General features: G+C 42.7%; 1 protein-coding gene across 1 annotated transcript; it reads right to left on the reverse strand.

Annotated features, from left to right (window-relative positions):
- Positions 1-912: 912 nt before the first annotated feature.
- Positions 913-11,955, reverse strand: LOC124015183 (NEDD8-conjugating enzyme Ubc12). The gene is made up of 6 exons (XM_046330190.1): positions 11,558-11,955; positions 9,774-9,868; positions 9,439-9,477; positions 2,932-3,035; positions 2,741-2,804; positions 913-1,191 (listed from the first exon to the last, which is right to left on the reverse strand). The coding sequence occupies exons 1-6, from the start codon at positions 11,670-11,672 to the stop codon at positions 1,051-1,053; spliced, it is 558 nt and encodes a 185-aa protein (XP_046186146.1). The 5' UTR covers positions 11,673-11,955; the 3' UTR covers positions 913-1,050.
- Positions 11,956-13,708: the final 1,753 nt, after the last annotated feature.

Here is a 13,708-nt window from a genome sequence, read left to right on the forward strand (position 1 = left end):
CCTGAGATTATTAAATCACCAATAACATTATGGCCTCAACATTTCTGAACACAGCCAAACTGAAAGCATCTTGATGAATTCATAAAGTACAACTAAATGTTCTATTGGCTGTATAACTCAGGGTAGAGTTTGGTTATAAAATAAACCTTTAATTCAATAAAGCCCCATTGACATAAGTTGTAGTTTGTATAGACGTTACAATAATTATCATTCAAGTTCATATTTTATTTAACATAATTCATATTGCAGTCATTGTGAACAGCTGGGATTTCAATATACACAATAGAATTGTAACATTGTAAGCCTCCACCCCCCCTCCCAATGAAATCTAACGCCCACCCCACCCGGAAAACCATAACAAAACTAAAAAGATCTCCCAATCCCACAACAGCCCTGCCTGCATTACTGATCCTGTCAATCTATGTCTGTGTCAGTCCTGTCAAGTCAGTCAGTCCTCTGCCAGTGTGTCTATGGCCTGTATTATGCATCTGGGTTGGTATAAGTACCTATCTGAATCACGTGTGCGCATGTGATAGCATATGCCTTGCGTGTCAGTAGGCATGTTGTTGAGGCATGTGTGTGTATATATATGAGAAGTTTCGCCACCAAGCATGGGTGCGATCCGTCAGGTTCAGAGCTCTCGTAATTGAGAGGCCTCGCAGTGTTCAAAACATACAACGCGATCCTTTAGTAAAAGGGAGGTGTCTAAGTGCGTATCTCGGTTGTGTGTTTTTGTCCATGTCCGCGAGTGGGAGGATCAGTTGGCATGTCTATCTCCGCAAAATAACAACTGTGGGCATCAGCGTAGTGGCAATATACCGATTCTCTGAGCGACATTCACTGACCATCCAAACCTGTCATCTTTACCTTTGGACCCCCTCCCTTCCCCCGAGTGACCCCCCTCCCAATACTTTCCCCTCCCGGCTCCATCGACCCCCTCCCTCCCCGACTGCTCAAGTTTGTGTATCAGTCAGTGTCTCAGCGTGTGTAAACGGTAATGCGTCTTGGGGGGAAAAAAGAAAAAAAAAGAAAAGCGACATGGGCAAGGAGCTATTTGAGACACCGCTCAAAATACGTAGCGCCAACATAGCCCCCCCGCAGCGACCGCTGGACATTCTGCTCAAAGAGCCGTCGGTTTGTCTGCAGGACCTCCGCCGCCTCTTTGTTCAAGGGGTCCTCTGGATTTGGCTCCTGAGGAGGAGTAGAAGGGCGTGGTTATTTGCCAGGTGTTCCTACCTGCTCCAACCAGTCGACCAATCTTTCAGAATCTGAAAGTCATAGCCATTATACAGTGCATTTGGTAAGTATTCAGACCCTTTGACTTTTTCCAAATTTTGTTACAACCCTGTTCGAATATTGATTAAATTGTTTTCCCCCCTTCAATCTATACACAATACCTCATAATAACAAAGCAAAAACAGGTTTCTGGATCCCCCCCCTCTAGTTAAAAAAAAATAAAAAATAATAATGGAAATATCACATTTACATAAGTATTCTGACCATTTACTCAGTACTTTGTTGACATCTTTGGCAGCGATTACAGTCTTGAGTCTAATTGGGTACGACGCTACAAGCTTGGCACACCCGTATTTGGGGAGTTTCTCCCATTCCCCTCTGCAGAGCCTCTCAAGATCTGTCAGGTTAGACGGGGAACGTCGCTGCACAGCTATTTTCAGGTCTCTCCAGAGATGTTCGATCTGGTTCAAGTCCGGGCTCTGGCTGGGCCACTCAAGGATATGCAGAGACTTATCCCGAAGCCACTCCTGCGTTGTCTTGGCTGTGCACAGGGTTGTTGTCCTGTTGGAAGGTGAACCTTCGCCCCAGTCTCAGGTCCCGAATGCTCTGGAGCAGATTTTCATCAGGGATCTCACTGTACATCTTTCCCTCGATCCTGACTAGTCTCCTAATCCCTATCAGTGAAAAACATCCCCACAGCATGATGATGCCACCATCATGCTTCAACATATGGATGGTGCCACGTTTCCTCCAGATGTGACGCTTGGCATTCAGGCCAAAGAGTTCAATCTTGTTTGTCATGGTCGGAGAGTCCTTTAGGAAAACTCCAAGTGGGCTTTCATGTGCCTTTTACTGAGTGGCTTCAGTCTGGCCACTCTACCATAAAGGCCTGATTGCTGGAGTGCTGCAGAGATGGTTGTCCTTCTGGAAGGTTCTCCCATCTCCACAGAGGAACTCTGGAGCTCTGTCAGAGTGACCATCGGGTTCTTGGTCACCTCCCTGACCAAGGTCCTTCTCCCCAGATTGCTCAGAGTTTGCGCCTTGACACAATCCTTTCTCAGAGCTTTACGGACAATTCCTTCGACCTCATGGCTTGGTTTTTGCTCTGATATGTACAGGTGTGTGCAGCTTTCCAAATCATGTCCAATCAATCAAATTGTAGAAACATCAAGGATGATCAATGGAAACAGGATGCACCTGAACTCAATTGCTTGTCTCATACCAAAGGGTCTGAATACTTGTGGAAATAAAAGGTATTTTTTATTTTGAGTACATTTGCAAAAATGTCAAAACCTGTTTTCACTTTGTCATTAAGGGGTAGATTGATGAGGAAAAACAATTTCATACATTTTAGAATAAGGCTGTGACATAAGAATGTGGAAAAAGCCAAGGGGTCTGAACACACTGTACATCCTGCTACATTCCTGATTATAAGCATGGTGCACAAGGAAGAGTAATCAAACTTGGCTAGGCAAAATTGGAAATTGAATATCCCTGTACTCACTAGAAATAGATACTGTAGTCCATATATGATGGAGTTTACTGTCAACACAGGCTTCCAGTCCTCTCTGTAAGAGAAAAATAGATGTTTAAAGACACTGCTCAGTATAATAGTCCAAATTTAGAAATCTGTAGTCATTCTGAATGATCAAATGAGACAAGGTAAACAAAGTGACCACAGTGCAGGTAGTGTACCTCAAGATATTTAGGCAGACATTGCCTTCCAGGTCAATGTTTGGGTGGTACACCATTGTCTCACACTTGACCTTCGGGGGGTCATGAGGGTAGCCCTGTCCTACCTGGAAAACAGAGCAGTCACAAGAAGTCAAAGGAGGATAATCTCTGACCTTATATCCATTTCCTTTCTTTCGACTTACAACCGTGGTATTAACATGCTTACCATCAACATTGTTATAAAGGCATGATCGGGAACTTTGGCGACTACTAAGTTTTTTTGTTTTTTTAAACCTCCCGCTTTGGCCTGAATGTGTTGATGTGTAGTTCATACATGCATAATCTATGATCTGAATTACTGTCTTACCTCAATTAGCCACGAAATCCCTAGTTTGAAAGTGACTGTTTTTCTGGACGCTGTATTCTAGCATTTTCCCCCACGTGAGCCAGCCCCTAGCAATTTGAGATCAAGCCAATGAACTTCAGCCCTCGCCATTTAAGTGAGAGCTAGCAAGACACACACACAGCCGAGCCAGAGAGAGAACAATGACGTGGTGCAAATATCTTCATTTATCCTGAGTGTACAAAACACTATGGACACCTGCTCTTTCCATGGCTTAGACGGACCAGGTGAATCTAGGTAAAAGCTATGATCCCTTATTGATGTCACTTGTTAAATCCACTTCAAATCAGTGTAGATGAAGGAGAGGAGACAGGGAAAATAATGTTTTTTAAGCCTAGAGACAATTGAGACATGGATTGTGTATGTGTGACATTCAGAGGTTGAATGGGCAAGACAAAAGACTTACAGTGGCCTTCACAAAGTATTCATAACCAACTTACTGCACATTTCGTTGTGTTAGAGCCTGAATTTAGAAGAGTAAAAAAAAAAATTTGTATAAGTATTCACACCCCTGAGTCAGTACATGTTATAATCACCTTTGGAAGTGATTACAGCTGTGTCTAAGAGCTTTGCACACCTGATTTGTATAATATTTATCCATTGTTATTTTCTAAATTCTTAAAGCGCTGTCAAAAATTGGTCATTGCTAGACAACCATTTTCAAGTCTGCCATAGATTTCCAAGCAGATTTAAGTCAAAACTGTAATTCGGCCACTCAGGGACATTCACGGTCTTCATGGTAAAGCAACTCCAGTGTATATTTGGACTTGTGTTTTTGGTTATTGTCCTGCTGTAAGGTCAATTCATCATCTCCCAGTGTCTGGTGGATAGAAGACTGAACCAGACTTTCCACTAGGATTTTGCCTGTGCTTAGCTCCATTCCTTTCTTTTTTATCCTCCTTAATGATTACAAGCATACCCAAACCATTATGCAGCCACCACTATGCTTGAGAATATTTTGGAGTGGTACTCAGTAATGTGTTGTATTGAATTGACCCAAAACATAACACGTTGTATTTCGGACAAAAAGTTCATTGCTATGCCGCATTTTTTTTTAAAAGTACTACTTTAGTGCCTTGTTTGCAAACAGGATGCATGTTTGTTATTATGTACGGACTTCCTTCTTTACACTGTCAATTACGTTAGTATTGTGGAGTAACTACAATATTGTTGATCCATCCGCAATTTTCTATCACAGCTTTTGAACTCGGCAACTGTTTTAAAGTCACCATTGGCCTCATCGTGAAATTCCTGAGTGGTTTCCTTCCTCTCCGGCAACTGAGTTAGCAAGGACGGCTGTATCTGTGTAATGACTGGGTGTATTGAAACACTATCTGAAGTGTAATAAATAACTTCACTATGCTCAAAGGGATATTCAATGTCTGCTATTTAAAAAAATACGAATAAAAATTGACCGATAGGTGCACTTTTTTGTGAGGCATTGGAAAACCTCCCTGGTCTTTGAGGTTGAATCTGTGTTTGAAATGCACTGCTTGACTGAGTGACCTTACAGATAATTGTATGTGTGGGGTACAGAGATGAGGTAGTCATTCAAAAAGCATATTGAAACACTATTGTTGCACTCTGTCAGTCCATACAACTTGTGGCTAGTTAAGCACATTTTTTACACCTGAACTTGCTTGTCATAAGAAAGGGGTTGAATACTTGACTCTAGCCATTTCAGCTTTCATTTGAAGGAATTTGCAATCATTTAAAAAAACATAATTCCATTTTGACATTATGGGGTATTGTGTGTAGCAAAAAAAACTCACTTGTAATCCATTTTAAATGTGAATAGTACTCTAAACGGGGTGCCAGGCGCACCGGTTTGTGCCAAGAACTGCAACACTGCTGGGTTTCACCCGCAACAGCTTCCTGTGTGTATCAAGAATGGTCCACCACCCAAATAACACCCAGCCAACTTCACACAATTGTGGGAAGCATTGGAGTAAACATGGGCCAGTCAGCTGATGTTCTGAAAGAGCGGCAAAATCTGGACCCCTACAAATCAGCCAGGCTAGACAATCTGGACACTTTCTTTCTAAAATTATCTGCCGAAATTGTTGCCACCCCCATTACTAGCCTGTTCAACCTCTCGTGTCGTCCCAACGATTGGAAAGCAGCTGCGGTCATCCCCCTCTTCAAAGGGGGGGACACTCTTGACCCAAACTGCTACAGACCTATATCTATCCTACCCTGCCTTTCTAAGGTCTTCGAAAGCCAAGTCAACAAACAGATCACCGACCATTTCGAATCCCACCATACCTTCTGCGCTATGCAATCTTGTTTCAGAGCTGGTCATGGGTGCACCTCAGCCACGCTCAAGGTCCTAAACAATATCTTAACCGCCATCGATAAGAAACAATATTGTGCAGCCGTATTCATTGACCTGGCCAAGGCTTTCGACTCCGTCAATCACCACATCCTCATCGGCAGACTCGATAGCCTTGGTTTCTCAAATAATTGCTTCACCTGGTTCACCAACTACTTCTCTATGTCAAATCGCAGGGCCTGTTGTCCGGGCCTCTGGCAGTCTCTATGGGGGTGCCACGGGGTTCAATTCTTGGACGGACTCTTTTCTCTGTATACATCAATGTTTTCGCTCTTGCTGCTGGGGAGTCTCTGATCCACCTCTACGCAGACGACACCATTCTGTATACTTCTGGCACTTTGGACACTGTTAACAACCCTCCAGACAAGCTTCAATGCCATACAACTCTCCTTCCGTTGCCTCCAATTGCTCTTAAATACAAGTAAAACTAAATGCATGCTCTTCAACCGGTCGCTGCCTGCACCTGCCCGCCCGTCCAACATCACTACTCTGGACGGCTCTGTGGACAACTACCTAGGTGTCTGGTTAGACTGTAAACTCTCCTTCCAGACTCACATCAAAAATCTCCAATCCAAAGTTAAATCTAGAATTGGCTTCCTATTTCGCAACAAAGCATCCTTCTCTCATGCTGCCAAACATACCCTTGTAAAACTGACCATCCTACCGATCCTCGACGGTGTCATTTACAAAATAGCCTCCAATACCCTACTCAATAAATTGGATGCAGTCTAAATCACAGTGCCACCCGTTTTGTCACCAAAGCCCCATATACTACCCACCACTGTGACCTGTACGCTCTCATTGGCTGGCCTTAGCTTCATATTCGTCGCCAAACCCACTGGCTCCAGGTCATCTACAAGACCCTGCTAGGTAAAGCCCCCCTTAGCTCGCTGGTCACCATAGCAGCATCCACCTGTAGCACTCGCTCCAGCAGGTATATTTCTCTGGTCACCCCCAAAACCAATTATTCCTTTGGCCGCCTCTCCTTCCAGTTCTCTGCTGCCAATGACTGGAACGAACTACAAAAATCTCTGAAACTGGAAACGCTTATCTTCCTCACTAGCTTTAAGCACCAGCTGTCAGAGCAGCTCACAGATCACTGCACATAGCCCATCTATAATTTAGCCCAAACAACTACCTCTCCCACTACTGTATTTATTTTGCTCCTTTGCACCCCATTATTTCTCTCTCTACCTTGCACATTCTTCCACTGAAAATCTACCATTCCCGTGTTTTACTTGCTATATTGTATTTACTTCGCCACCATGGCCTTTTTTCGCCTTTACCCCCCTTCTCACCTCATTTGCTCACATTGTATATAGACTTATTTTTCTACTGTATTATTGACTGTATGTTTGTTTTACTCCATGTGTAACTCTGTTGTTGTTGTACGTGTCGAACTGCTTTGCTTTATCTTGGCCAGGTCTCAATTGTAAATGAGAACGTGTTCTCAACTTGTCTACCTGGTTAAATAAAGGTTCAATAAATCAATTTTTTTTTAAATGGTCCAGTGCAGCCATTTTTATCTCAATATAAAATAATTTCTGGGTTTAGGTCCGAGAATGGTGCAGACAAACAAAAAAACATCCCGTCAGCGGCAGCCATGTGGGTGAAAAGCGCTCGTTGAAGGGAGGTCAAAGGAGAATGGTAAGAATCGTGCAAACTAACAGGCGGGCCACAAACGGCGCTGTACAACAGTGGTGTGCAGAACGTCTTCTCGGAACTCACAACTTGTCGGACCCTGTCACGGATGGGCAACTGCAGCAGACGACCACACCGGGTTCCACTCCTATCAGCTATAAACAAGAAGCGCCTCCAGTGGGCACGTGATTACCAACACTGGACAATTGAGGAGTAGAAAAACATCACCTGGTCCGACAAATCCAGGTTCCTGTTACTGATGGCAGAGTCAGGATTTGGCATAAGCTGCATGAGTTCAAGGCCTCATCCTGCCTGGTGTCAACCGTACAGGCTGGTGGCGGTGGTGTAATGGTGTGGGAACTGTTTTCCTGGCACACATTAGGTCCCTTGATACCAACTGAGCAACATTTGAACACCACACCTTGTAGAATCCATACCCCAAAGAATTCAGGATGTTCTGGAGGCAAGTGGGGCTCTGACCCAGTAGTAGGTGGGTGTACCTGATAAAACCTGGCCACTGAGTATAAACTCAACAAAAAAAAGAAACGTCCTCTCACTGTCAACTGTGTTTATTTTCAGCAAACTTAACATGTGTAAATATTTGTATGAAAATAACAAGATCCAACAACTTCGACAAAAATCGAACAAGTTCCACAGACATGTGACAAACAGAAACTGCCCCTGAACAAAGGGGGTTCAAAAGTAACAGTCAAAATCAGGTGTGACCACCAGCTGCATTAAGCATTAAGTACTGCAGTGCATCTCCTCCACATGGACTGCACCAGATTTGCCAGTTCTTGCTGTGAGATGTTACCCCACTCTTCCACCAAGGCACCTGCAAGTTCTCTGACATTTCTGGGGGGAATGGCCCTAGCCCTCACATCCAACAGGTCCCAGACGTGCTCAATGGGCTCGAGATCCCGGGCTCTTTGCTGGCCATGGCACAACACTGACATTCCTGTCTTGCAGGAATTCACGCACAGGACGAGCAGTATGGCTGGTGGCATTGTCATGTACCACATGAGGGAGGAGGATGTCTTCCCTGTAATGCACAGTGTTGAGATTGCCTGCAATGACAACAAGCTCAGTCCGATGATGCTGTGACACACCGCCCCAGACCATGACGGACCCTCCACCTCGATCCCGCTCCAGAGTACAGTTCTCGGTGTAACGCTCATTCCTTCAACGATAAACGTGAATCCGACCATCACCCATGGTGAGACAGAACCGCAACTCATCAGTGAAGAGCACTTTTTGCTAGTCCTGTCTGGTCCAGTGACGGTGAGTTTGTGCTCATAGGTGACATTGTTGCTCAGTGATGTCTGGTGAGGACAGGCCTTACAAGCCCTCAGTCCAGCCTATTGCGGACAGTTTGAGCACTGATGGAGGGATTGTGCGTTCCTGTTGTAATTCGAGTATTTGTTGTTGCCATCCTGTACCTGTCCCGCAGATGTGATGTTCAGCTGTACCGATGTTGTTACACGTGGTCTGCCACTGCGAGGATGATCAGCTGTCCGTCCTGGCTCCCTGTAGCGCCGTCTTAGGCGTCTCACAGTACTGATATTGCAGTTTATTGCACTAGCCACATCTGCAGTCGTCATGCCTCCTTGCAGCATGCCTAAGGCACGTTCACGCAGATGAGCAGGGACCCTGGGCATTTTTCTTTTGGTGTTTTTCCAGAGCCAGTAGAAAAGCCTCTTTGTTTTCATAACTGTGACCTTAATTGCCTACCGTCTGTAAACTGTTAGTATCTTAACGACCGTTCCACAGGTGCATGTTCATTAATTGTTCATGGTTCATTGAACAAGCATGGGAAACAGTGTTAAAACCTTTTACAATGAAGATCTGTGAAGTTATTTGGATTTTTTTTTTTTTCTTTGAAAGACAGGGTCCTGAAAAAGGAACATTTCTTTTTTTGCTGAGTTTATATATAAAACACAAGGAAATCAAGTTTATGACTGCACTGGGCCTTTAACCATTCAAAACTGACATTAAAAACGTTGAATACCAAATTATGACCCTAAAAAAATCACAAAAAAATAGCTATCAAGCAGGTGGAATGCCATTAACAACAGTTTTGTGTGACAGTAAAGCAAGGGTGTAGTGACTCATGTCGTCCTGATGTCTGTCCACCCACATTAAGCCCCCTTACCTTAAAGCTGAAGACAAACTTTCCCCCTTTGTAAAAGCCCTAAAAAGAGAGAAAATAACCTGAGAATGTGTTTACATAAAGGTTTCTATGAATGCTGTTCATAGCCTGTTTGGTGGGTTGGCATGACATGATGCCAATGTACAGCGCTAAATAATACATTGTGTACAAAGTATTTATCTTTGGATATTAGTTGATAAGCAATCACGTTAGCATTCGAACCCATTCATTAGTTGCAACTGTACAAGTGTGAGTACAATAGTTAAATGTCTAATAAACACATATGGAGGATTCTCTCTGACAAGTAGCTAAAGATTGTTTCAGGAAAGAGTGAAGACCTCGTCTGGTGAGATGATGAGTTTGAAGTTGAGCAGATCATCTTGGTCGGGGAAGACGATCTCGCACGTCTTTGGGAGGTTCAGCTCATTGATGTCTGCGAGGAGAAAATGTATGTCTCAGTGAATAGCAGTCGTTTGCATCGATTTCCCTTCAGTTGCATGCATGAAACCTGCCTGGCAGAAATATGAAAACTAAAGTCTTCTTATCCGTTTTTTGTTTTTTTAACGGACAGAAAGTGGCATGTAAATGCGATTGAAGAAGGCACCTTGAAGAAGGCACCTGAGCAGCGCAGTCCAATGAACAAAGATCCCTTCTGAAGTGCTGGGGTGATCCCACACCTGGGGTGGTATTTTCCCTCTCACTCTCTTTCAAACTGTAATGGTTGCCCTGCAGTATTTCCTATATTTTGCTTTGAATAACAACAATCTTTTTCTACAAGTTTAATATGCGAACAGAGTCAGTTCACTTCAAATGGAGGAAAACCAATGTGACTATCTTGTGGTCCTCTAGCCTAAAAGCTAAACAACATTCTTTAGGTATATAGGTCCCGTTGGTTTTAGGCGGCCTTCATCCACTATGAAATGGAGATTAGCTTAGTCTTTCAAAATCATGGCTTGAGTCAAAAGCCAACTGGATATCTTATATGGGGTCCGTGGAATTACAAGGTTTATGTACCAAACAACTGAGCCATTGGAACAAAACCACCACACTCATCACAGGGATGGTTTGAATTTCATTATCCAAGTATCTGGGAAAACATTTGTGTACATGGTTGTGGGGTGCTTTTCGAAACATGGTGCATGTCTTTTCACAGCATTTCCTCATTTTGGATAGCTGGAAATGTCACATACACTTTTGAGTCATTAGCTAAAGACCTGCCTTTACAATTCTGTAACTACTTTATAAGGCTGAGATTATAAAACAATATTCATATTTCTTGCCATTCAACTCCCAGTCAGTCTTGTCACGTGTTCTGTCATGAAAGGTATGGAAAGTTGAAAATGTCTCACATTAAATAGCCACGTTGTACACAGTTACTTTGTGACAAACAGTTTACTCCAGCACACTGGCCAGAAACTGTTTGTAACCTAGGTAAGTAAGTAATCGTGGTAAACATCCTGGCTAGTGATTGCTACTTCAAGTCGGTATAGCTAATTAGCTGCTGACTAATGAAAATCAACGGTTACTTTTATGTTACTTAACATCAATAGTGATATCCACAATAGTGGAAGACACATTTGTGATATCTTGTTGAATAATGAACAATTACATCCACGTTTTTGAGCTAGTTAGCATCAGACCGAAGTAGCTAACTAACTTCATCTGTTTAATGGGTATAGCTACTGGTAGCTTGTGTTTTCTCTTTTCCACAAATTGCTTAGTGGCACATCTAAATTGAAACATTGATAACTTGGCTAACTACTGAACAAATAACGTTATACAGTAAGTTAGCTAGCTAAGTCACTTAAATAGTAGGGCAAATGAACTAACTAACAAGGGTGCTAACTAAAAATAACTGCTGTGCATATGAGTTGACTCCCTGGCTTCACCATCTTCTGGCTGCGACGTTTGAGTTTTGTTTTCATAATAGCTAGCTAGCTAACGTTAGCCAGATGGCTAGCTAACTAATTAGCCAACTAGCTAGCTCAGCCTCCTATGACAAAACACACTAGTTTTAGTTGTGTCTTTATTTATTAACCCTGTAGACAGACACGCTAATTCAACAAACATGTCCATGGTTTAAAAATAAACCATCTGATTTTAAAGAAGCCAGTTAGCCTACCTTTCTGTATTCGAAGCTGGGCCGCGCTTGCTTTTTTACCCCCAGCTCCTGTTCTGTTTCCTCCAGCAGATTCCTCGTCTTTCTTCTGCTGCTTCAGAGAAAAGAGCTTAATCATCTTCAATTAGTTTATTGAAGATCTATGTTTCAGGTCCTTCAATTAGAAACAGCTCTTTGTCTTAAATTTATGGAGGGAGTTATGACTCAGTACAGCACCGTAATGTTGTTGGAGCCGGTGCGTCTCAGCTACAATATCGGAAGACAAGCTGATAGCCTAGCTCGGTAGCACTGCTGCGTGAGACAGTAACGTTACGATGCCAAGGTAGCGAATGAAGGAAGGGGGGAGTTCTGAAAGAACGGTGGAGGTACACAAACTGTACCAGTTTGTTTCTGTTGATATGAAATCATAGGATATTGCCAAGTTGGGCTACTCATATTCATAAGCTTTATTTAACTTACACTCATATTGGAGGGTTAGAGACTGCATATGTTCATATTTTCTGGTTGCGGAACAGCACCCTGAAGTATTCATGGACAAAACAAAACAGAAACGATTTGATTCAGATGTACAATGTTAAATCAGTGTTGTACATAGCTTACACAAAATAATAATGCACATATGTATTTGCAGCACCACACCAGACAGTATTTTGTCTCTCAGGCAAGAACAATATGCTTGGAAAATGATTGAAAAAAATATTTCTCACATTTAATTATGACAAGCTCACTATGAGTCATAAATGAATGGTGGAAAAGTTTTCCCACAGGGGAAACAATGGCTGTGTTTCGTGTAGGCTTACCCTGGAGTGACATTTTGATAACTGTAATTCACTTTAGGACAAGGAGACTTATCAATGTATTTACCTGCCAAAAAATGAAATGCTAATTAGCTGATATTGTGACTATCATAAAGAACTACAAATGCCATGATGATCTGGACGAGGTTGCCAATTCAACGCAAAGGTAAGAATCTCTGGATTAACTATCTAATGCTAAATTTAGCAATGAATAAATTGGCTACATTTCTTTAAATTGACAGCTCTGTGAACTGTCTTGTGCAAGGTTTAAGTTGACACAATACCTGTTACCAAAGGTGTCAGCTAGCGATGACATGCAGGGATTTGTAGTCTTGCATGATGTCTACTTTGATATTAATGAGCATTTTTTAATCTGAGTAATAGAGACAAATATTGTTGTCACCTTGTCCAAACAGAGATTTACATGCTAATCAAAATGTCATGCCAGGGTAAGCCTACACGAAACACAGCCCTTATTAAGTGTTTATAAAATTCCCTGTGGAAAATCAATTGGAGGTTTTATGGGTATTATGACACCTCTATAACTGATGTGTGTGTGTGTTCCTTCAATTAGATACAGCAAGGTCTGCGGTCATCTGCCTTTGGCCTAATGGGCTCCCGAGTGGCGCAGCGGTCTAAGGTACTGCATCTCAGTGTTTGAGGCATCACTAGAGACACTGGTTTGATTCCAGGCTGTATTACAACTGGCCGTGATTGGGAGTCCCATATGGCGGCACAGAATTGGCTCAGCGTCGTCCGTGTTAGGGTTTGGTTAAATAAAGGTTAAATAAATAAATAAATAAATAAATAAATAAATAAATAATAAAGAGGAGGAACCCAGACTTCATCAAAGAAATTGGAAACACAGACATTGTCATCCTGCCAGAAACATGGTATAGAGGAGACAGACTCATTGGTTGCCCTCTAGGTTACAGAGAGCTGGTAGTCCCATCCACCGAACTACCAGATGTGAAACAGAGAAGAGACTCAGGGGGTATGCTAATTGGTTATAGAGCAGACCTAACCCACTCTTAAAGTAGTCAAAACAGGAACATTTTACATCTGGCTAGAAATGTAATAAGGAAATGATCTCAACAGAGAAATGTGTCGTGTGTGAATTTAAGTATCTCTAATTTTCTCTTTCTTTCTCTCTCTCAGAGGATCTGAGCCCTAGGACCATGCCTCAGGACTATCTGACATGATGACTCCTTGCTGTCCCCAGTCCACCTGGCCATGCTGCTGCTCCAATTTCAACTGTTCTGCCTGTGATTATTATTATTTGACCATGCTGGTCATTTATGAACATTTGAACATCTTGGCCATGTTCTGTTATAATCTCCACCCGGCACAGCCAGAA

The sequence above is a fragment of the Oncorhynchus gorbuscha genome, linkage group LG26 (genome assembly GCF_021184085.1).
Source record: "Oncorhynchus gorbuscha isolate QuinsamMale2020 ecotype Even-year linkage group LG26, OgorEven_v1.0, whole genome shotgun sequence".
In the NCBI taxonomy this organism is placed as follows: Eukaryota; Metazoa; Chordata; class Actinopteri; order Salmoniformes; family Salmonidae; genus Oncorhynchus; species Oncorhynchus gorbuscha.

Coding starts and splice junctions, on each gene's coding strand:
- LOC124015183 (XM_046330190.1), bottom strand. CDS start 11,672: ATGATTAAGCTCTTTTCTCTGAAGCAGCAGAAGAAAGACGAGGAATCT. Junction 3,036..9,438: donor AGTTTGTCTTCAGCTTTAAG/GTAAGGGGGCTT, acceptor TCTGTTTTCCAG/GTAGGACAGGGCTACCCTCA. Junction 2,805..2,931: donor GTCTGCCTAAATATCTTGAG/GTACACTACCTG, acceptor TTTCTCTTACAG/AGAGGACTGGAAGCCTGTGT.